Genomic DNA, 21,444 nt, shown 5'->3' with positions numbered 1-21,444 from the left:
TTGTTTTGCTGGGCTCTATAATGCTAAATATATAATAACATTACTCCTAGCTGAGGAAACCTTACATTGTTAGGAGGCAAAACACTAACTGTTTTTGTGTTATTTTATTAGAGGTTTGCTCGTTTTGTTAGTGTAAACCACTCTTAGCAAGGCAGATGCATTTTAAGGGCAGGATATGCATTTCATTTCATCTATTTGTAGACTGCTTATGACTGGAGATCTCAAATCAGTCTCCTGTATGCAAAATCCAAATACATAAATACAGTAAGCCTGCAGCTTACATGCATTTAACTTGTGCACATCCAGCTTTACACGCCTGACAAAAGCAATGCAACTAGTTAAAAACTAGTTAAAGGGGGTGGTCATTCGGGGGGGGGGGAGGCTTTGGCAATCGCAATTGCAACTGCACCCAGTCCAAAATTTTAACTTACGTGCGATCCCCAGAACGTAACCCCTGTGAACGTAACAGTGTGCAGAATTTCAGATTACTTTCATTAAGAAAAATCTGAATACGTAAATGCATTATACCTATATTCAGAATAACCATATTGGTATAACTAAGACTGGAGAAAGTTGCTAGGCAATTTGGAATGAATAAATGAAGGAATGACCTGACTACCTCTTGGCTATTTCACACTGCACACATTTAACTTCCGCAAACTTCTGTCATGGCAAAAAAATTGACAAACAGACAAATAACATTTTACAGGACAAACAATTTGTATAGCCTAGGAGTGGGGAGCCTGTCATCTTCCAGACACTGGCTCCTATCAGCTGCATCAGCCAGTGGTGAAGGGTGATGGGAGTTATAGTCTAATATCATACGGAAGGCAACTAGTTCCCTGTCCCTGCCATAGAGCGCCAGTTGGAAAATCCAGGCCAAGGAAGCTAGTCAGTTTTACAGTCCCAGAACAAAATGCATGGGAGCTACCACCAGCTGCTTCATGAAGCTTGAAAAACACTGGTATACTCTGTCAGGGCCGGCCCAAGACATTTAGTCCCCTGAGATGAGCCACAAAATGGCTCCCATGCCCCCCGCTAAGTAAGAAGGGGCGAGTGAAGATCTACATTAGGAACAAGGGGGAAATAAAGATCTGTATTGGGAAGAAGGGTAGGAAGAGACCAGCACTACCACCTCTTCACCAAGAGGCCATGTAGAAGGAGCATTGGGAAGTGGGCTGCCAAGGAGGCCTCCAAGGAGAGCACCACAGCCATTGCTGTCACCACAGCAGCAGCAGTTGCCAATGCATTCCTTGGAGGCCAGATCTGCTGCCCCTGTGGATCCTGCCAACTGAGGCAGTTGCCTCAGTTTGCCTCATGGGTGTGCCAGCCCCTGTGCTCTGTTGTTTAATATTATTGAAGGATAAGACAATACAGCTCGGGGCCCAAGTACAGTGGCATGCTACCTGTGCTCTAGCTGGAAAATGCTTCAGCTTTCGCACTTGGCTAAAGTGTACCTTTTTGGGGTTATGCCACAGAAGCCTTTCCCCAAGCCTGCCAGAGCCAGTCCCTTGACGATGCTTTCCCTGAGCAGTGTTAGGACCTGCCATCTTGACTGGAGAGTAATTTAAGATGGTACTCTCATAATATTGCTTTTCAAGGTCAGCACTTGCTGAAGTGCCCTACGAAGAGATGACCATTTAAAATATTTCATTTGATGCTGTCATTATGGAAACTCTGTGCTTTAGTTTATGGGAACTGACAAACTGCAGACAATTTATGGCGGCCAAGACGTGTTTGTGGCTCCTGCTTATCCTTAACAAGCCCAGGTTTGGATAGTGGTGTATAAAAATCTCAGCATAAACGCAAAGGGTGTTTGCTGCTATTAAGCCCCACTGAAGCTTATTTTTACTGGATTATAGAATTTTTAGAAGCACTGTGGAAACACGTTGCCCAAAACATAGGAGGCAAAATTAAACACCCTTGGAATGCAGCTGGGAGCCTGAAGATGTCCATATACTCTTTGCTTGCCCTGGTTTCCTTGAGATGTGGTTGCCCTTTCGTAGGCACTCATTTCATCTCCAGACCATTTTTAACAGTACACATTGCAGAAATGACTAAATGTTATGACATGCCCTGGAATAACTTCAGTTCAGCTTGTATAAATTCTACATGTGCGGTGCTTTTGGAGCTTGGCAGGTGGAATGTTATTGTGATTTTATTTAGCTGTCCTGACATAGTAAAGGCTTTTGCCATTTATCTTATGGCACTATGTGTTCCAGAGCAAGCAAGTAAAATGTTTTTTTCTTTTTAAGATCAGTCTTTTTCTTTATTCTTTTTAAAGCAATTGCACAGGGAGGCTTCGAAGTGTCTGGACAAGCAGAATGAATGCTCCTTGTGTAGTCCAAAGTGGCCTTTTCAAAGTGTGAACTGGACCTCTCAAGGGAGGCATGAATGGGTTGTTGGGGGAGTTAGTTATGAGCTTCAGGCAGCAGAGAAGGCTAATGCAGCAGTCCCGGTGTGATTTAATGGATTGAATGTCGGACTAGGACTGGAAGGATCTCGATTCAAACGTCCCCTTGGGTCACTTACAATCTCTCAGTCTCACACACAGGGCTGTTGTGAGGATAAAATGAACTAAGGCAAAAGCATCTCTGCTGCTTTGAACTGCTTACAGGGAAGGTTGGCTATGAATGAATGTATTGCACCTCATTCCCTTTGTTGGTTATCAGTGCCATGATCTCCAGAAACAAATACAGTGGTACCTCGGGTTACAAACACTTCGGGTTACAGACTCCGCTAACCCGGAAGTAGTACCTCGGGTTAAGAACTTTACCTCAGGATGAGAACAGAAATCTCATGGTGGCGCAGCGGCAGCGGGAGGCCCCATTAGCTAAAGTGGTACCTCAGGTTAAGAACGGTTTCAGGTTAAGAACGGACCTCCGGAACGAATTAAGTTCGTAACCAGAAGTACCACTGTAACATCCTCCCACCGCCCACAAGGATTTCCTACTACTACTACTACTTCTGGGTTAGCAGAGTCTGTAACCCGAAGTGTTTGTAACCCGAGGTGTTTGTAACCCAAGGTACCACTGTATTTTGTGTGTCATTTGCTAAAGGATCAGAAGTGGAGATTTCTTTTTGAAGGGGGAGAAGCAAGGACTTGTGTTGAACCCTGGCTACTTATCAGGTGTGGTAGGAATGGATTTATTGTAGCACGAGCAACTTAGATTAGACTTTTGGATTTGCCTCCCAACTCTATGATTATTTGTTTTGTGTGGTTGGGGGTCCATTCTCCTGTCCTCTTGTTTCTCTCCTCATATGTACTCATATCCTGCTCTTAAACAGGTTGGAGAGTGGTCACACATTTGATTAGGTTCATAACTGTTTGGCTTCAATATATCTCCAACCTGTTTAAGAGCAGAACATGAGTATAATAAAACAATATTTAAAAACACCAAGAAGATCCAAACTACAGATTGTAGAATAAGAAGGGGGAGGAAGAGAGTTTTCCTACTCTACAACTTTTATATGCCTGGTGAAAACTTTTCTGTTTCCCCAAGCCTTTGGAGGCAATTAAGAGTACATACCCCAACAATGGTCTACTGGTGCTCATTTTTGGTTTTAACTTGTTTTTAACTTCTTCTGATTTTACTGTCTGGTTTCATGTTTTGATATTGTTGCAAACCGTTGCAATAGGGGCATAGAATTATTCTAAGAAATAAATAAACAAGAAGGTATTCTCAGCATTTGGGAATTGCTCTCGGAGTGATATATGCATTACTTGGCAGTGTTCGCGCAGTGCAGACCAGAGATGTGAAAGTTAAGCCAATGACACTGGAATGCGTGTTGTTTTCACTGCTTGAAAAAACTTCTGCGATAAACTTCTCTGCCACATGATGGAGATGACGGTGCAAGATAAAATCAGCATGATTTCTCTAGGTAAAAAAAAAAGTCTTAGACAAGGAATGAATTGGGATTTATTCTATCCACTATTGTGCAGGGCTCACGTGTAGTCATTTGCCTTCCTCCTCAGTTTTCTTTTTAGCGCATAATTCAGTTACATCAGCGCAGGCAAGAAAAGATAGCAATAAACAATCAGAATCAGTGCAGCCTCTTGGGATACTTTGCTCCTGCCTTCGGAATCATTCTAAAACTGAAATTGTTTTCCTTTGAAATTATTATTTTACTGGCCACCCAAAACAGGGGAGGTGTCAGCAGACTTGGGGTGACCCTGAAGTGTGGAGAAGTTGTTTAGAAAAAAACACTAAGGGGGAGGCACTCCCCAAAAAATGCTCAGTGATGACTGAGCATGCTCAGTGATCACGGAATGCTGACAAGCTTGGGGTGGGGGAGAGAATGGAGTGGTATGACTATAGCCCTGAACTGAAGCACTGCACGTAGTGTTTTGTGGCAGGGTCCCTTCCACTTGTATTGTTAACATTTTTAGGTTAGGTTGGCATCTGTCTGTCTTAGGAGACAATGGAAGAATGTTCCTTAGGCGGTGAAGTCAAACAGTTGAAGAGTTACAGTGCGTGCTATGGCTGTAAAGACCATTAATGAAATATACAGTGGTGCCTCGGGTTACATATGCTTCAGGTTACATACGCTTCAGGTTACAGACTACGCAACCCAGAAATATTCCCTCGGGTTAAGAAGTTTGATTCAGGATGAGAACAGAAATCGTGCTCCGGCGGCACAACGGCAGCGGGAGGCCCCATTAGCTAAAGTGGTGCTTCAGGTTAAGAACAGTTTCAGGTTAAGAACGGACCTCCAGAACGAATTAAGTACTTAACCCCAAGTACCACTGTATAACAGAATAAGGACATGGATGGATTTTTATTTTGGTCTTTTAAAATCTGGGGTGCTTTTCTGAGTAGAGTTTGGCATGCCAAGACCATTGATTTCATTTTAAGTTCCTTTCACTAAGGTGTGCCCAAGTCTGCATAGGGTTGGACTGCTGGTGTTGCCTGTCGCAGTTGTACTAAGTGAGCATGACCTTATCAAAGCAAAGCCCTTTCCCAAGCCCGTTGCTTCAGTGGATGAGCTAAGCACATGCTTTAAACTCTTCTGCTGAAATCAGAATGACTTCCCATATCTAATCAAATCCAAAATCTCCACTGAAGTGTTGGACACGGCCAAATGGAGCAATAGATTGCGGTCCTCAAAATGCTCATTTTGAGAAGATGGTTCTAATGTAAAGCTTTTTGGGTGGAAACGTTTTGGTTGTGAGAAATAATGGGTTTCATCTTCAAATACTAAGGTCCTTGCCCTCTTCTCTTACATCTGTGCTTCAGAAGTCTCTCTTTCCCCACCCCCCATGCCGTGTTCGATGCTCAAAGGGCTGGCTGTTACAGGGTTTTGGTTTTTTCTCTCTGCTGTGAACAAAGTTTTGTCCTTCATGGTCCTAAACTCAATGCATGTGCATGACTTAAAGGCATTACCTACCAATAAATAGGAGATTAGCTGCGGCTTGTATATTTCCTGATCCCTCCACATTTTTTCAGATGGCTCATTGTTATCCTGTTTCCTTTAACGATGGGACACTCTAATGAGTTTGCCATCTGACATACATCTGCTTCCTGTTAAACAATACCTTCATTCTTCCAGAGCTGCTAAACTCATCTGTTATCCTATGAGATTTGTATCTTTGCCTTGAAAACAGCAAGTACAAGTGGATTGCTGTATATTCAGTTTCTCAGTTGGGCTCTTTTCCCTCTCTGCATATTGTCACACTGTTGTAAGTGACCATGGGAACATGCTGAAAATGCATAATCATTTAGAAGGTTACAGCTTATTTACATCTTTTGGAGGCGTGTCCCTGGTAACATTTCATAGGCTGCTTCGTGAAATCAGGGGCGCATTGTACTGACTCCACAACGATCCAAAACTTTACAAATGTGATTTGTGACTAGAAATCTGCCAATATTTTAGACTGCAAATGAAAGCTTCAAAATTATCATGTTAGGCTGCATCACAAGTCTAGTTGCCTGTATTTTATGTACTTAAGAAAAAAAATCTTAATACTTAGGTTTAAGAAAATCATGAAATTGTAAAGCTTCATAGTTGCTTTCCCTCCTTTCTCTAACACTAGGGGATGTCAAAGAGAAGCTCTAGCTTGAGCTAGAATTCCTTCAACATCTGTGCTATATCTCTGTCACCATCATTTGTAGATTTATTTTAACTACATTTTTCTTCTTTTTTGGAAACTTATTTCAAAACTGCTGAATAAGGTTTGGAAGGTTGTATTTTTATTTTATCTTAGTACTATGCCAAAGGTTGTCCGTCCCCCTCCTGCGAAAGAGACTTCCATTTTTCTGCTTCATTCTCTGGGCACTTGAGAATCTCTTCAGAATTTTGGCGGGTACCCATTTTGGGTTCTACCTTTAGCATGGGTCAAGACTGTGTGTGTTTTCTTTTTCCCACAAGTAAATATTTTCCCAGCACTCTTGAAGCCTCCTAGGCTGTGTACACTTCCTGACTTAATTCCTCCCATCTCATGGTGTCTTTCCCCTGGGCTTTAATCAAAGTGCAGACACCTGGGAAGGCTGCAGAGTGAAGACCGCTGGTGGGATTATTTGTAGAATGAAAGAAAAGACAGCCAGAAACATTCATTGGCTAGCTAGAAAGCAAGGAATACACATCAAAACCACTGCACGTCACTCATGAAAATGTCACTCAATTTTCTCCTTTGATTTTTCATGCAACTTATTTTCTCTTGTTGGATAATGGTTGGGAGGGGGGAATCAAAGGATACAATATATTTATTGCCTGAGCTCTGTCCCTGTCAGAAACCAGAGCCAGACTAAACCATAGATGACCAATCAACAGCAAGGGCAGTACACGTAGCATAGGAAGTAGAGATTTGTGTCACACTTGGACAAGAACAGGAAGGGCCTATTGGCCTGTCCGTGGTGCATGGTTAGATCTAGTCTTGCGCCCTGTTGCTGCTTATGTCCTTGCACATTAGGCTGAAGATAAAACCACGCTGCATATGTTCTGTAGAATGTTCTCCCCTTGGAAGTCTTGCTGACCCTATCTTAAAGTCACCTGCTTTATCACCTGCTTAACACCTGGCTTTTTAGAGGTGCTTTGAGGGAAGCTGACCACCATTAGCATTGTTCTCCTGCTATGCTTTGCGGATAAGCCCCTTTCTGCTTACATTGCATTATTGGTTTCGGCTACATTATTGGTTGCTATAAAATCCTCCAATTCAAATTCTCTGAATAAAAGTGAAATATTTTCATTTTTATTCATGTAAATAAGTGAAGTAAAGTGTCTTCATCTTATCCAGTGACCTTGGCTGCGGTTTCACTTTCTGTTATTCTTTTGAATAGTTCAATGAAACTGTTACGCAGGGGTTTCTCATTGAAATTTCAGCTCAAATGATCTTGACTAGTGACTTTGGACTGCTTACTGGGAGGTATATATACAGTGATATTTTGATATCTAGCATCTTATTTATTTCTGTGCTCTCACTAAAGAGTTGCTTCAACCTGTCTTCTGTTCTTTTTTTAAACTAACCTTTTAATCCTATTATGGGTGAAGAGGTGAACTTGGAGTACCAAATATACACTGCCTCATATTTACTGGGACATGATAATTGAAATGAGATGTTGCTCTATACAAAAAAAAAGTTGCGGAAAAATGTTATGTGGCCCAAAAGGGACAGGTGAACAGGAGCAAACAAACAAACAAAATTCCATCTTGGTGTTTTTAAAATCACCACAAACGTGAATAGTACATCTGGTTGGTGAGGTTTCTGTGTCCTAGGGCATTCCGTGGAATTGAACTGAAACCTTTGATTCTCCCCCCGCCCCTCCAAAATATTTTTGAGAGTCAAAGCATTGCCAGATGGAGGGCATTTAGAGTGTCAGGTATGCTAATTGAGCATGTCTGAAACCCACAAACCAAATAGGGGTTGTGCTGATCTCTCCCAACTTGAAGGCCAGAAGATATATGCTGTTGGCGGAGAAGGGGTGGGGAGTGATGGTGGCATGGGGTTGTGTATGAGATCCAGTTGCACAAGGATGTGGGCTGAAAGCCTATGGCAGATTAAGTTTGACAAACTAGACCAACCTTCCCCAGCCAGCCTTCTAGGCATTTCAGACTACAACTTCCATCAGTCCTAACCATTGATGGGCTGCTGGGAGTTGTATCCCACAACATCTGGAGGCCACCAGATTGTGGAAAGCTGAACTAAACTGTAGGCTAAATACAAGGTTCTGGCAAGAGGAATGCAGGAAGTTGACTTCTACTCTGTCACACCATTGGCCCATCTAGCTCAGCGTTGTTTACCCTGAGTGGCAGTAGCTCTCCAGGGTTTTGGACAGGCATCTCTCACAGTCCTACCTGGAGATGGATCTTGGATCTTCTGCAGGCAAAATGGATGCTCCACCTCTAAGATATGGCCCATTCCTTAAATATAATTTCTTGGGAGACAAGAAATTGAGGAAAGGTGGGATTATGGTGAAGCTCACTGTGATCCAGTTAGCTGAAGAGCAAAGGTCTATATCCTGAAAGAGTTCATCAACGTTTAAGAATGGAGTGGCTTCTTCCTATACACTGCAACCTTGCAAATTGAATGAGGGCCATGAGGCAATTGGGAAGGGTGTGTGGCAGTGGCTTGTCTTGTATCTACTTGTCAGAAATCATTTGCCATCTCGTCGTCTTCAGGCTTCTTGTTCTGTTCCTAGATGGTTGAACAGCCGTGCACTTTGAATTGTTTTCCGGCCTTTGTGATGATGACGTTATGGAGTCTTTGCACAAGCAAGATCTGAATGCCTGAATGAATAGCCTTGCAACTTCTTGGAATGCTTAAATACAATTACAGCTGTACTTACATGAAGGTCAAGTTCTTCAGGAAGCCGGCAGGGTGTCTTGCCCTGTTCTGTACATGAAGCAGATAATTCAAGATTCAGAACATATACTACTCTCTTCACTCCTAACCAGAGATCAGCTGCACTGTGGGTTGGTTTGCTGCAAGCCACTCAAGGACTTGTTGATCTGCCCTTCTGCATTCCAAAGGTTGGGAGCTGTTAGTGCTGTACTAGATAATTTGGTTTAGTCCATATACTGGGAAGTGCAGTATAGATTCTGCCTGTGCCATGCTACTTCTCTGTTGCTTTTTAGATGTGCAAAGTGTGTTTCTCATGCTCCAACACTGGTGCAAGAAGCTGGAATGAGAATCCAGTGGAAACCATGTGCATCATGTTCATGCCCATTGTTATCCCCTGACATGATGGAACCAGAGAGCTGTGGCAAAACTGAAGAGGCTACTGGCTGTGGTTGAGCTTTGCAAGCCATCAGCTGGGGAAGAAGAGGACAGGGTATAAAAATACCTGACTCTTAATCACTTTACTTAATTTCTGGCAAAAATGTCCTTGTGCAGTTCTCTTAGAAGAACTAATTTAGAAATCGCTTAGTGGATTTTGTGATACTTTAAAAGAAGTTCTCTGGGTCTTGGCAGTCACTCTCTGTTCCTTTTCCCCTAATTCTTCCCTTTTAATTCTTCTTTTCTTGATGTCCTCTGGGCAAAGTGGGGAGGGGGAAACGCTTCTTGACCATATGGGGGCAGCCAGCCCCTCTGCCTGCCTCTCACCCATTGCTTTAATTGAGACCATTTGTTTGTTTTAATTTAACCATGTGTTAACTGCTAGGATGAGGTATTCAGGATCTCCACAGAAAAACAAAGCTACACCTGTTGGACTAAACAAAGGCCTTCAGTACTACGAGGTGAGCTAGTTCTCTCCTGAGGCTGTTTATACAGATCTCCTCTTCCAGTATTTATTTTAGAGTTTTGCAAAGGGAGATAATTTGGAGGGCAAAGCTGTCCTGCTTCAGAAACAGACAGAACCTGAATAAACAAATGCTTGCTGCAGATTAGTAGGAACATCTGTAGTTTTTAGATTGTTTTGAGAGCACATACCATTTCCCCCTCTCTTTTTTGTGCTCTTGTTTGTCCACCCCACCCCCCTTACTCAAATTTTTTTTTTTTTTGAAGGGTAACAAAGGATGGGGGAAGAAGGTGCAGCTGCACTGGGCATGACATGCCACTGTTTTAACTTTAAGTTTTAATGCCTCAGCAGAAGAGTAGTTTTATTGTATCTTAGAAGAGAATAAAGCCACATGCAGATTCCAGCCATGGACATCTGTTTCCTCTTGATGTGGAAGAATTCTAGCATTTCGGAGGCTATTTCGGTTCTCAATGAGTCTGCCTTTCTCCTGCTTTTGCTACTCTTCGACATGCTTTGCCTGCTACCTTCCTTCCAAGCCCTGCTCTGCAGTCCATCAAGCCCTTTGTTAGGCCATGTTGTTTATCCACCCGTTTTGTAAGTTAGGTTTCCAAATTGTCTCCCAGCTTCTTTTCTCACTTGTGTAAACTGACTGCAGCGGCATCTTCTCGTACTTGAGCATCCCTGGAGTTTTTCTTCTGAGTTCGCAAACTTTACTGTCGAATGGTATAGCAGTAATTGAGGCTCCTTACAGTATTGTATTGTTAAGTCAACATGCCGTGTAAAGCGTAGAAAACTTGCGTAGCTAGAATGAATAAATATTCAATTCCCGTCTCCTGCTAGGTGTCGATAAGAATGCACCAGAGAGTTTCTCCAGTTCTATTCCTTCCCGTAACTGCAATAAACTTTCCCGTGCAAACATTGAGATCTGGATTAAATTGGGATTGAGGCAATATATAGGTCCTAGGTTGGGGACCATTGGTGTTTCATTGACCTGGTAAGAGGTCAGTGAAAGGCACCTCTGAGGCTTGTGGGTTATAGTTCCACTGAAATATAAATTGTTTGCCATAAATGATCACTCATAAGTAGATCAATAAATAGACTTTTCATAACCAATCTAGAGTTAGGGGTGAGTAGTGAAGTAGCCAAGTTTGCTGACAATACTAAATAGTTCAGGGTTGTTTAAAAGAGAGAGATTGTGAGGAGGTCAAAAAGGGCATCTCCAAACTGGCAAATACAATTCAGTGTAAGCATGTGTAAAGTGATGCATATTGTTGGGGCAAATATATATATATATATATATATGCTCATGTGGTCTGAACTAGGGGTGACTGTCCAGGAAGCAGACCTTGGGATCATAGTTGATGGTTCGATGAAGATGCTGAACCAGTGTTGTGACTGGTGCAAAAAAGGCAAATTCCATGCTAGGGATCATTTGGAAAGAATCTGAAAACAAAACAGCTGATTTCATAACGCTGTTATACAAATCTATGGCACAACTGCATTTGGAATACTCTGTACATTTCTGGTTGCTCCACCTCAAAAAGGATCTTGATCTTGATGAAATCCTCCCCTTTTCTGGTTATTATAAAGTTGTGAAAATAGACATAACACTTGAACTGATTTGTTTAGCATCATGTCTGGTTTGGTTCTAAGTATATATGGGTAGGAGGAGAAAACTTTTACAAAATGAGAACAAAAGGACAAGCAATGCAAGAGACTGTGTCACGTTCCTGTGCAAAGCATAAATGAGTACAAAATCCAACCAAAAGAATACAAGATTCGATCAGAATGAGTAGTGAGACCTGTTCCCATGTAGAAACTAGTGGAGATAAATTTTCATAGCAAGATGAGTAGCGTAAACAAACATCTAAGGACCCATGTGGTTTTTTCTCTATTAAAATAATACAGCTACCTCTCTGGAATTTGTCACAAAGGGAAGACTGTTTGTTGTGTGTGTGTTGTGTGTGTTCTTTTTCAGGACTGGAAATCCTGAAACCCTACTATTAGGCTCAGAGAAAGGCAGATATTGTTGGCCCAGCCAAATTGCTGTAGCCGGAGAGCATGTTCAATAGTCAAGTGCTAATTTGGTGACACAAATTTGGTATGCTTCAGAAATAGATGCTGTTTCTCTTGAAGCAGGGACAGTTGGGGAGTATAGGAATATAATCTTAAACAACATATACCACGTGCTACCATATATAAAAAGGGATGCAGGTGGCGCTGTGGGTTAAAGCCTCAGCGCCTAGGGCTTGCCGATCGAAAGGTCGGCGGTTCGAATCCCTGCGGCGGGGTGCGCTCCCGCTGCTCGGTCCCAGCGCCTGCCAACCTAGCAGTTCGAAAGCACCTCCGGGTGCAAGTAGATAAATAGGGACCGCTTACCAGCGGGAAGGTAAACGGCGTTTCCGTGTGCGGCTCTGGCTCGCCAGAGCAGCGATGTCACGCTGGCCACGTGACCCGGAAGTGTCTCCGGACAGCGCTGGCCCCTGACCTCTTGAGTGAGATGGGCGCACAACCCCAGAGTCTGTCAAGACTGGCCCGTACGGGCAGGGGTACCTTTACCTTTACCTTTTTACCATATATAAAACAAGACTGAGTTAATTCTCAACAACAAAAGCAATAAAACTGGCAGCATTTGTTGCCACGAGTGGGATGAATCTATTTCTTATTATCAGTATTACAGAGTTAAAGTATATGTATCTAAGAGAAAATTGACAATGTTAATCTGTAAAACATTCTAGGATAATTGATGTCCGTCTGGAAGTAATTCTAGTGTTAGTCAACTCTGCTGAATAATCAGTAAAGCTATATAACATCAAGCCAGACAGGCAGAGAGAGCTGGTATTCTGGTGTCTGTTTTCTGTGAACATTGTAGGAGAGTTGATGGAGCCAGCCAGCATTTTGCTGGCAGAAAGTTATCCACATGTGCGGAACACATTTTCACTGTTGTTTTAACATATTTCAGGTGTAAATATCAATGCTTGGCAGGGCGTGATGATCTTCTGTTTCGGTGATTTCTCTAGGAAAATAATCACAAAATGCAATCAGTTCACAAACCACCCCAAGACATTTTAATCACCCTAATTGTGGTGGAGCTGTAAAAGGCTTGCGGTGAATCCAATCAATTTTTGTCACTCTTCGAATGACCTCGTAAAGAAAGCGGTCTTTGTATCTGTGACTCTGTATTTGAGCCTCCACTTTTTTCTCTGTCAAAGATGGTGTAAAGGGTAGTTAAATAATAATGAAAAAAGATTTGGAAAATGCAACATTTTCTTAAATTTCCTGGTTTGTGTGAGATTGCAGTTTGTGAAATGCATCTAGATTCTTATTTTAGTTTATTCTTCCTGTATGTGAAACTTTTCGAACACTTAGGGAAAGCACTGTATGTATATTAACAATTAATTTCTATAATAATGTCCCAGATGTCTGTGAGCACACAAATGTGAGTGGGTCTACTTCTCCCTCCCCCCAATTTCACTTGGAATCACCTGGTGAAGACCTATCAAAAGTCTGAGGTAGATAAGAAGGTCATGTTGGTGGGTAAAGAACCTGCTGCTTTTAGCTTGGGAAGACTGCCCATCGGCTCAGCACCACAGCTCTCAATCTGGATTTCTGGGTCATTGTGGCTTCAGAAGCCACTCCTCTCTTTTTGCTTGTTGGAGAATTCCAAACTCACATGGTAAGTGAATTCAATCAGTTCTAGATAGTCATTGTGAGAACTGGATGGTAGACTAGATAGGCCTTTGGTCTGATCCAACAGGGTTACGTTCTTAACATTCTCACTGTTGGGTAGATAGCTTGCGAGCAGTGCTTTGTCTCTCTCTAGAAAAATAGATGCTGGTACTCACCATGAAGTGGTTACAGTAAGTGCCACACTTTTTAACAACAACAAAAAGGGGTGCTGGTACTATGTACCTTTGAGTACCCCATGGAAATAAAACCTGTTCAACTTCCATGGCAACCGACTTCATCTTCATCTTGAAACTAGCATTTCCCTGTTGTCTGGGAAGCTCAGCGTGAGATTCACGGTTTATTTAAGGAATTGTGGTTTATTGGGGTTAGTAGGGAATCCCTCCTGTCTTGTCCTCCATTTCGAACACTGATGAGCTTGCTACTTGGTGACTTTTATTGTCTGCGTCAGGAAACATTTACTTCAAGGGCCATTTTGTGTGTGTGCTTTTGTTCTTTTGTTTCTGAGGAAAATGAAAGGGGGAAAGAGAGAATTACACAGTTGTGTTCTTTGGTGAGGCTAGGATAGAGTGGCCAAAGACATGAGAGAGAGATGGATTAAAAATGTTAATATTTGTGTCAAGTTAAGCCATAATTCACATGGAGAATAGTAGGAATGGGTTACAATTCATTGGTAGAGCATCTACTCTGCATGCAAAAGGCCTCTGGTTCATTTATAAGCATCTTCAGACCGGGAATGTATCATCTGAAACCACAGAGAACTGTTGTCTACCATTGTAGACAATACTGAGCTAAATGGACCATTGACTTCGTTCTGTATGAATCAGCTTCCTTGTGTGAGTGTGCGATTTATATAAACATATTGTATCTTTTTGCTCTGGGGCTAGTTTAAGGATCTATCCTTGGCTTGGATGTCATTTGCCTTAGTCCTCTGAAATCCAGCCTGCATCCATTGCCCATTCATTTTCAAGCCTGGGTTGTAAGCCCACATGGCTAGAATGTGAAATATTTAAAAATATTTGTAAGCCAAAAATCTCAGGATGTTGAATTTTTCATTTTGGATGGTGCAATGTTGGAATTGGGCTTGACCTCATTCTGGTTCCATGCAAGGGCAAAACTGTTTTTTCTTCTACCCTAGCCTGGGCACCCCCTATATAAAAAATATAATATTGCATTTGCTTTTTCAGGCCCAAGGTAATCACCCACTTAATTCTTGTTCAGGGGGAAGGCATCCTTTTGCAAGTCTCTATCTCCTCATAAATATATTACGCCTTTTGCTGTAAAGTGAACAGGGCTTTGGCACCTGAAATTGGGGGCAGGAAGAAAGTTAATCTCAGCGCTTGAGTTTCATGGCCCTGATAAATAAGAACCATGTTTGACCTTTACTGCGGGTCTTTGAGATGCCACAAGGGAAATTCTTCCTTGTTTGCGATGACAAACTTCCTATGAGATTTCAGTTTGTCAGCTCAATGTACAGCAGTGACATTGATTTCTTCTCACTGCCACTTCCTGCCTGACTAGATAACAAATTTCCCATGGCAGGTGTCTGTCAGGCTAAGTTTTGCCTGGCAGGGGAGTGGTGTAGACTCATTTATTAATCATTAGCTGCAACATGATGAACCAGACAATAATCTTTAACTCTTGTGGTGTTGAAAAACATGGAGGAGGATGTAGAGTGATAGGGACCTTACCGCCTACATGGTAGGAGTTTATTGAGGGAAATTATATGTATAGACCAGGGGTCAGCAAACTTTTTCAGCAGGGGGCTGGTCCACTGTCCCCCAGACCTTGTGGGGGGCCGGACTATGTTTTTTGGGAGAAAATGAACAAATTCGTATGCCCCACAAATAACACAGAGATGCATTTTAAATAAAAGCACACATTCTGCTCATGTAAAAACACCAGGCAGGCCCCACAAATAACCCAGAGATGCATTTTAAATAAAAGGGCACATTCTACTAATGTAAAAACATGCTGATTCCTGGAAAGTCCACGGGCCAGATTTAGAAGGCGATTGGGCCGAATCTGGCCCCTGGGCCTTAGTTTTCCTACCCATGGTGTAGACCAAATACAAGTTGCTAGTGCTTTTTCAGAACTTGCTTGCATCTCTGTATACTCTATAAAAGTGTGCTTTCTCCTATTTTAGTGGGCAGGTTTCTCTAGAGAACTGTCGATTATGAAAATCAGAGAGAGTCAAAGTACCCCTTCCAACTTCATCTCTGTGATCCAGAAAAGGGTTATAGTCCAGACCTTCATAAGATGGTGTGATGATTCAAACATGGGTAGTGTTGAAATATGCAGTCTGGGACAGCTTCATGACTGGCTCAGTTCTTAACAAGAAGCATAGGGAGGTTAAATCTGCACTCTGTAAGCTTGTACCCAGCAGGAGATATTCCCTCAGGCTGCTGCAGATGAGAAGATGGGATGCCACTTAACTCCTCCTCTCCCTCTGTTGCTCCTATTCCAGGTGGATATTTTTGAACCACCACACAGCTTTCAGAATTGGTGCCTGAGTCTGCTTCTTTTCATCCTCCCTCCTCATCCCACTTTCCTTGGCCTTTTAGATTATAATAGGTCTGCTGGTTGGAGGAGCTGCCATGTTTTGTTTACTGATGTCATGCAAGCTGCTCTCAGAACCTTTTCGGCTTGAAAAATGGGGTGAAAAATAAGTAACTGCAACATCCCACTGCAACTGCTCTCTTATAGTTTCTAAATTAGCTCCAGAAGAAGGGGCGGCTAACACGGTTGGGTAACTACAGGGACTGGAGTAGTTTTCTTAGGCGAACTGGTGTGAAGTGTGTTGCAGCAGAAAGTGCAAGACCAAGGAGAGATCCCCTGAGGTGCTAATGTGGAGAAGACAGGGAAAGGAGTGAAGGCTACCCTCTTACCTCAAAGACTGAGGCCAAGTTATTGAGTGTTGAGCCCAACTTTGCCTGGGAACTGGCATTTGTATGGGAGGGAAAGGAATCAAACCAGTGTTGCCTCACCAGTAGGCATGGAGTGCATCTCTCCGGCCACTAAAGGGTGTTCTTACTCTGGTAGCTGGATCAATCACTACACCGCTTTCTCCCAAGAATTTCACTGAGTGACCTTACTCAGGACACTGCCTGGCTATATTGCAAAGATTTTGGTAGGAAACAACAAGCTTTCAGAACTAGAAATGTTATGTTCATTCTCTGAACTGCAGTTGAGAAACCTCAATACCACATGTACCACAATGTCACTAGAGGCATGAGATTCATTTGTTGCAGAAAGGCCTGTTTCTTCACCTACGGTAGTTAAGACAGAGAGTCATAGCCATGAAAAATAAGAGTTAGCATCACAACAAACTCCCATTTTATTATGCTGGCTTTCCATTTTTGGAAGTTGAAATTGAGACACATGCAGATGGTGATGTGGACAGATAGCCAGATGCAAGTGGTTTTTTTGAGTGAATATATTAGATTAATGTTAAGCAGTTACATCTGTTTCTTTGCTGTTTTGTTAAAAATGTATGTATTGGGTTAGTCATCTTCATAAAAAAAGAAAGAAAGCGTAAACAATGCATGCCAGGCCTCTTGAGTGCATTTTAGAATAACGCTAAATTAAATGTCACAATGAATGGCTGGCTCTCAGCTGTACTCTTCCTTGTTGTAAGTCTGTATAGATTTAATAGGACAGCTACAATCTATGATGTAAACTTGTATGAGCTGAAGCCTGTCATGTTGACAGTCATAGTATAATAATGTTTTACATTTAAAGTTTCTAGCGCCTTTATAGAAACCAGTTTTTGGAAAAACACATTATGGACATGATAAAATAACGCACATGATAAAATAACAATGGCTGCAGTCCAGCGCACAGTTAAAAAGGTAAAGGTAAAGGTACCCCTGCCCGTACGGGCCAGTCTTGACAGACTCTGGGGTTGTGCGCCCATCTCACTTAAGAGGCCAGGGGCCAGCGCTGTCCGGAGACACTTCCGGGTCACGTGGCCAGCGTGACATCGCTGCTCTGGCGAGCCAGAGCCGCACACGGAAACGCCATTTACCTTCCCGCTGGTAAGCGGTCCCTATTTATCTACTTGCACCCTGAGGTGCTTTCGAACTGCTAGGTTGGCAGGCGCTGGGACCGAGCAGCGGGAGCGCACCCCGCCGCAGGGATTCGAACCGCCGACCTTTCGATCGGCAAGTCCTAGGCGCTGAGGCTTTAACCCACAGCGCCACCTGCGTCCCCCCAGTGCACAGTTAGGCAATGTTTAAACATTGTTGAATTCAGAGGGACAGAGACAAATGTACCTTTATGTTGATGGCGTCCCATAGAAGCAGCAAACAAGGATTTGCCTGTAAGGATTAATAATAAGATAGAACAGAGAAAGTTTCACTAAAGTTTGTGGGATTATTTCATACTGTTTTGTGAAGAAAGATCCCTGGACAATTTAATGGCAAGAACCTAATGTCTTTATCTGTAGCATCTTAATCTTCCAGCAGAAAATAAAGGTTTACTAAATGTGCAGTAAACCAGATATCCCATCACAGCCTCACTGGCCCAGAGTGAATTCACACAATCTCTGTTCCACACCATAAAGTGGTGGTCTTGGATTTTATGAATGGATTTCATGCATGCACAGAGGGAATTCTTTTTGGAGACTGGCTGTTGGGCCATGGGTTGCGGAGCTGCAAGGAGTGATGAGCAACCAAGCATTTGTTGTGTCCGCTCGCAGAACTGAGTATCTATCTAAAAGAGGCTATAGAAAGTCATGTGGTGGTAGTCATTGGTACCTTTCCAAGGCTTCTACCACTGTCAGTCAAGCCCTTGAATATTTGGATGAGGAATGGAAAATTTTCACCTCAACCATTTATATTTTTGAAACCAGAAGTTGAAAAGAGGGGCAGACAAGTATTTGGGTGCCTAGCCGTGGCTGAGTGATGGAAACGTTAGATGCCAAACCTCCAGAGTTGCATTTTCAAGCGCTGACAACTTTGGTTCCCAAGTTATTAATAACTTTTGGGACTGACTCTATTTCCAGTGGTCAATATTGAGGTGAGCCAGATATCATAAATAAAGTTTCCCTTATAAAGTGTCTTTAAGTCTTCGGTTTAACCTAAGCCTTTGTGACTGCAGAGCAAAGAACTGGCAGTTGTTTGGCGAGCTAGATTTCTGTGCATAGCTTCTAAACCATCCTCTGTATGGCTTTCCCAGATGTTGAGTCAAACTTTCAAACTCACCATACTAAGATGGTGCCAGTTATTACTCTTAGAGCCCACCCTCATTACAATACGTTAACCTCTCGGCAGGGAATGTGCTAAACAGAGTCAAAGGTTCTGTAGCAAAACCAGCCATCTAACAAGGCGTGTGCATAATTTAATCCTCCAGGATTTATAAATTTAATAAGCTACAGTTCAACAAGTGAACAGTAACTTCCCAATTTAGAAAGTCGACTAACATGCCAGCATAATTTTTGCTTGTGTGACAGGTGTTTTTTCCCCTTTCTCTCTCCATTTCCAGATTCCTTTCTCCCTTGTACAATTTCCTCTGTGGGAATCCTTAAAGGTAAGTCTCTCATACAAACGTTTTGAAAGTGAAAAATATAAATGTGAATATTGCCATTTTTAAAAAAAGGTAAAATAAATGCAATGCAAAATTCAGTTGGGGACAAACCAATGGCCGAATGGTGATTAAGAGCAAGAAAGACTATCCCTGAAAAATGAATACAGGAACAAGGGGAGGTGGTGAATGTAAGATCAATGTAACCTATGAGTATGTTGCACGTAAATTTTGGCTAGATATCTCAGGGAAAAACTGAAAGCCTGCTTGTGAGGTTTGGTGGATGGACACAGTCTGATCATACACCACTTTATTTTCTTTCCAAGTGTCACTGTTCTAACACACTGGGCTGTACCTATGACAGAATTGCATTACTGACACCATACTTCACTACCGTTTCTCATAGTTTCTTGTGAAGTTTGGGTGAAATAAAAGAAACTGGCACCACCATCCTGTGCTGCCTACTCAGAAGTTCAGTTCTCATTGAGTTCAGTGGGACATACTCCCAGTCAAGGCTGTGAAGCGGGGTGGCTAACTTTTGGCCTTCCCAATGAGATGTTGCTGGACAGAAAAGATAATGGCAGTGGCAGCTCTGAGGGAAAAATTCCATTATCTCTGACCGTTGGGGGAAGCTGAGTAGCACTGATGGAACTTGGAGTTCATCAACGCCAGGAAGGGGGCAGGTTAGCTGCAGGCTGTATAGGATTGGAGACAAATTCTTTGTGGCAGCTTCAGAATGCGCACCCTGTAAATGCTTGAAACAACCTAGAATGTTTGAAGCTAAATTAAATTGCCAATATTCCTCTACTCATATTCCTTCAGCCCTTATTCCTCCCCTCCTTCCTGGATGTAACTCCTGCCCACGGTCTTAAGTGTAAGCTAAATGATCAGTGCTGTTTATTCTGGGCTTAATGTGTTATATCATTTGGGTTTTAACCAAAGGGAAAGGAATTGGTTGCAAATCCTGCCCGCCCAGCCTGTAGTAATACACGTCATCAATTATTATCTGTGGTACCGGGGAGATTTTTTTTTGTTTAGGGTGGTTTTATAAGCCAGTTCCTCTTTTAAATGAGGCATTGCGCTATCTTCTGAGGCATAGTTAACTTAAATTGTACTGGTGGTTTTGGAGTTGAAGCCACTGGCCCACTTGGAACTTGACTGAGACCACAAAATAATTTTACATAAACCACCAAACTGCTGTCAGATGCTCGTAAATTTCATCCACTACCAGGCTTTTCTCAAGGGACATGAAAAGAAACGTGAAATATATTTTCCGTTCGAAGTTACCCTGCTGGAAGAAGCCCAAAACTATAGCTTCACATAACTCAAAGAGAATAGTGTTTCTAATCATGCTTGCTTTATTCTTGATTGAATATTCAGTATGGATGGATTATAAGAAAATGCCACAAACAATTCTCATAGTAATTTAGTGCAGGAGTCCCAGTCCAGTGCCCACACATGCCATGCCATGGTGCCCATTAAGGCCTTCATTAGTGCCCCAGGGCAAGGGCCCCAGCTTTATTTTTTATTTTTTTTTAAAGAAGCCTAGAGTCCTTCTAGAAATAAAGTTATGTGGCAAAATATGCATGAACTCCTTTAAGCCATTTCTGTGGGATGAGCCAGCCTGGCTGTTTTTGCCTGTCAGTGTTTTTAGCTTATGAGTGAAGCTACAGATGCGATTGATAAGTGAATTGTTTGCACACAAGGGTTCTAAACTGCTGCTGTTTTCTTTTGCTCTTTAATACACTTTTCCTGCTACGGCCTTATTTCCAAGGCAGAAATTCAACATGTTAAGCCTTTTCTTGTATAGAAAAACAGTTATGGAAAAAGTTTCACCATGATTGTACTCTCTCTATTGTGTTATGCCACACCCCCCATGGCAGCCATTTTGTGACTGGCACCCTCTGGTGGGGTACGCAGCGGAGGCATCAGAAGATGATCTTAAGTATGAGTAGGTGCATGTGGAGGCAAGCAATCATTCAAGAATCCTAGCTCCAAACACGAATAGCTTTGAGCAGGCTTCCTCAACCTTGGCCCTCCAGAAGTTTTTGACCTACAACTCCCATGATCCCTAGCTAGCAGGACCAGTGGTCAGGGATGATGGGAACTATAGTCTCATAACATCTGGAGGGCCGAGGTTGAGGAAGCCTGGCTTTGAGTGTCACAATCAGCACTTTGAATTGGACCAGGAAACAGAATGGGAGCCAGTGAAACTGGCAAAGCACTGTTAAAGGATAAAAGAGCTCCTGAAACTGTGGACTTCTGAAGGTCTGCAACTCATCCTCCTGGCTGAACTCACCTGGACAGATGAATCATAACAATACTTCTGTCTTCTCTATACTGAGTTTCAGTTTATCCACCCTCATTCAGTCCACTACCATGCTCAAGCATTGCTTCAGCATCCCAGCTACCTCATCTGTGTTCAGTAAAAAAATAAGAAATAAGCCCCATTCAGGAATTCTGCATTAAGGTTGAGTGTAAACATACAGGAGAGTGTATGGACAAGCTCAGTAGCTTCACCTCAGTTGCTCTTCCAGTTAACCTCCAGTCTGAAGCA

General features: G+C 42.5%; 1 protein-coding gene across 4 annotated transcripts in view; it reads left to right on the top strand.

Moving 5' to 3' along the window:
- SLC25A26 (solute carrier family 25 member 26) overlaps positions 1-21,444 on the top strand; it is a 123,199-nt gene that overhangs the window by 65,648 nt on the left and 36,107 nt on the right. For 3 of the 4 annotated variants that reach the window (XR_013835280.1, XM_079964040.1, XM_079964038.1), the window contains one exon: positions 18,849-18,893. The exons of the other annotated variant lie outside the window; for it this stretch is intronic. Coding sequence is in view for 2 of the 3 variants with exons in the window: in XM_079964040.1 (XP_079820166.1) it covers positions 18,849-18,893 (45 nt within the window). In the remaining variant the exon portion in view is untranslated. The remainder of the gene's footprint in view (positions 1-18,848; positions 18,894-21,444) is intronic. 4 annotated transcript variants of the gene reach the window in all.

Source organism: Podarcis cretensis, assembly GCF_951804945.1.
Source record: "Podarcis cretensis genome assembly, chromosome: 2".
NCBI lineage: Eukaryota > Metazoa > Chordata > Lepidosauria > Squamata > Lacertidae > Podarcis > Podarcis cretensis.
Note: the sequence above shows the minus strand (reverse complement) of the source record. Positions and strands in the feature narration are given on the sequence as shown.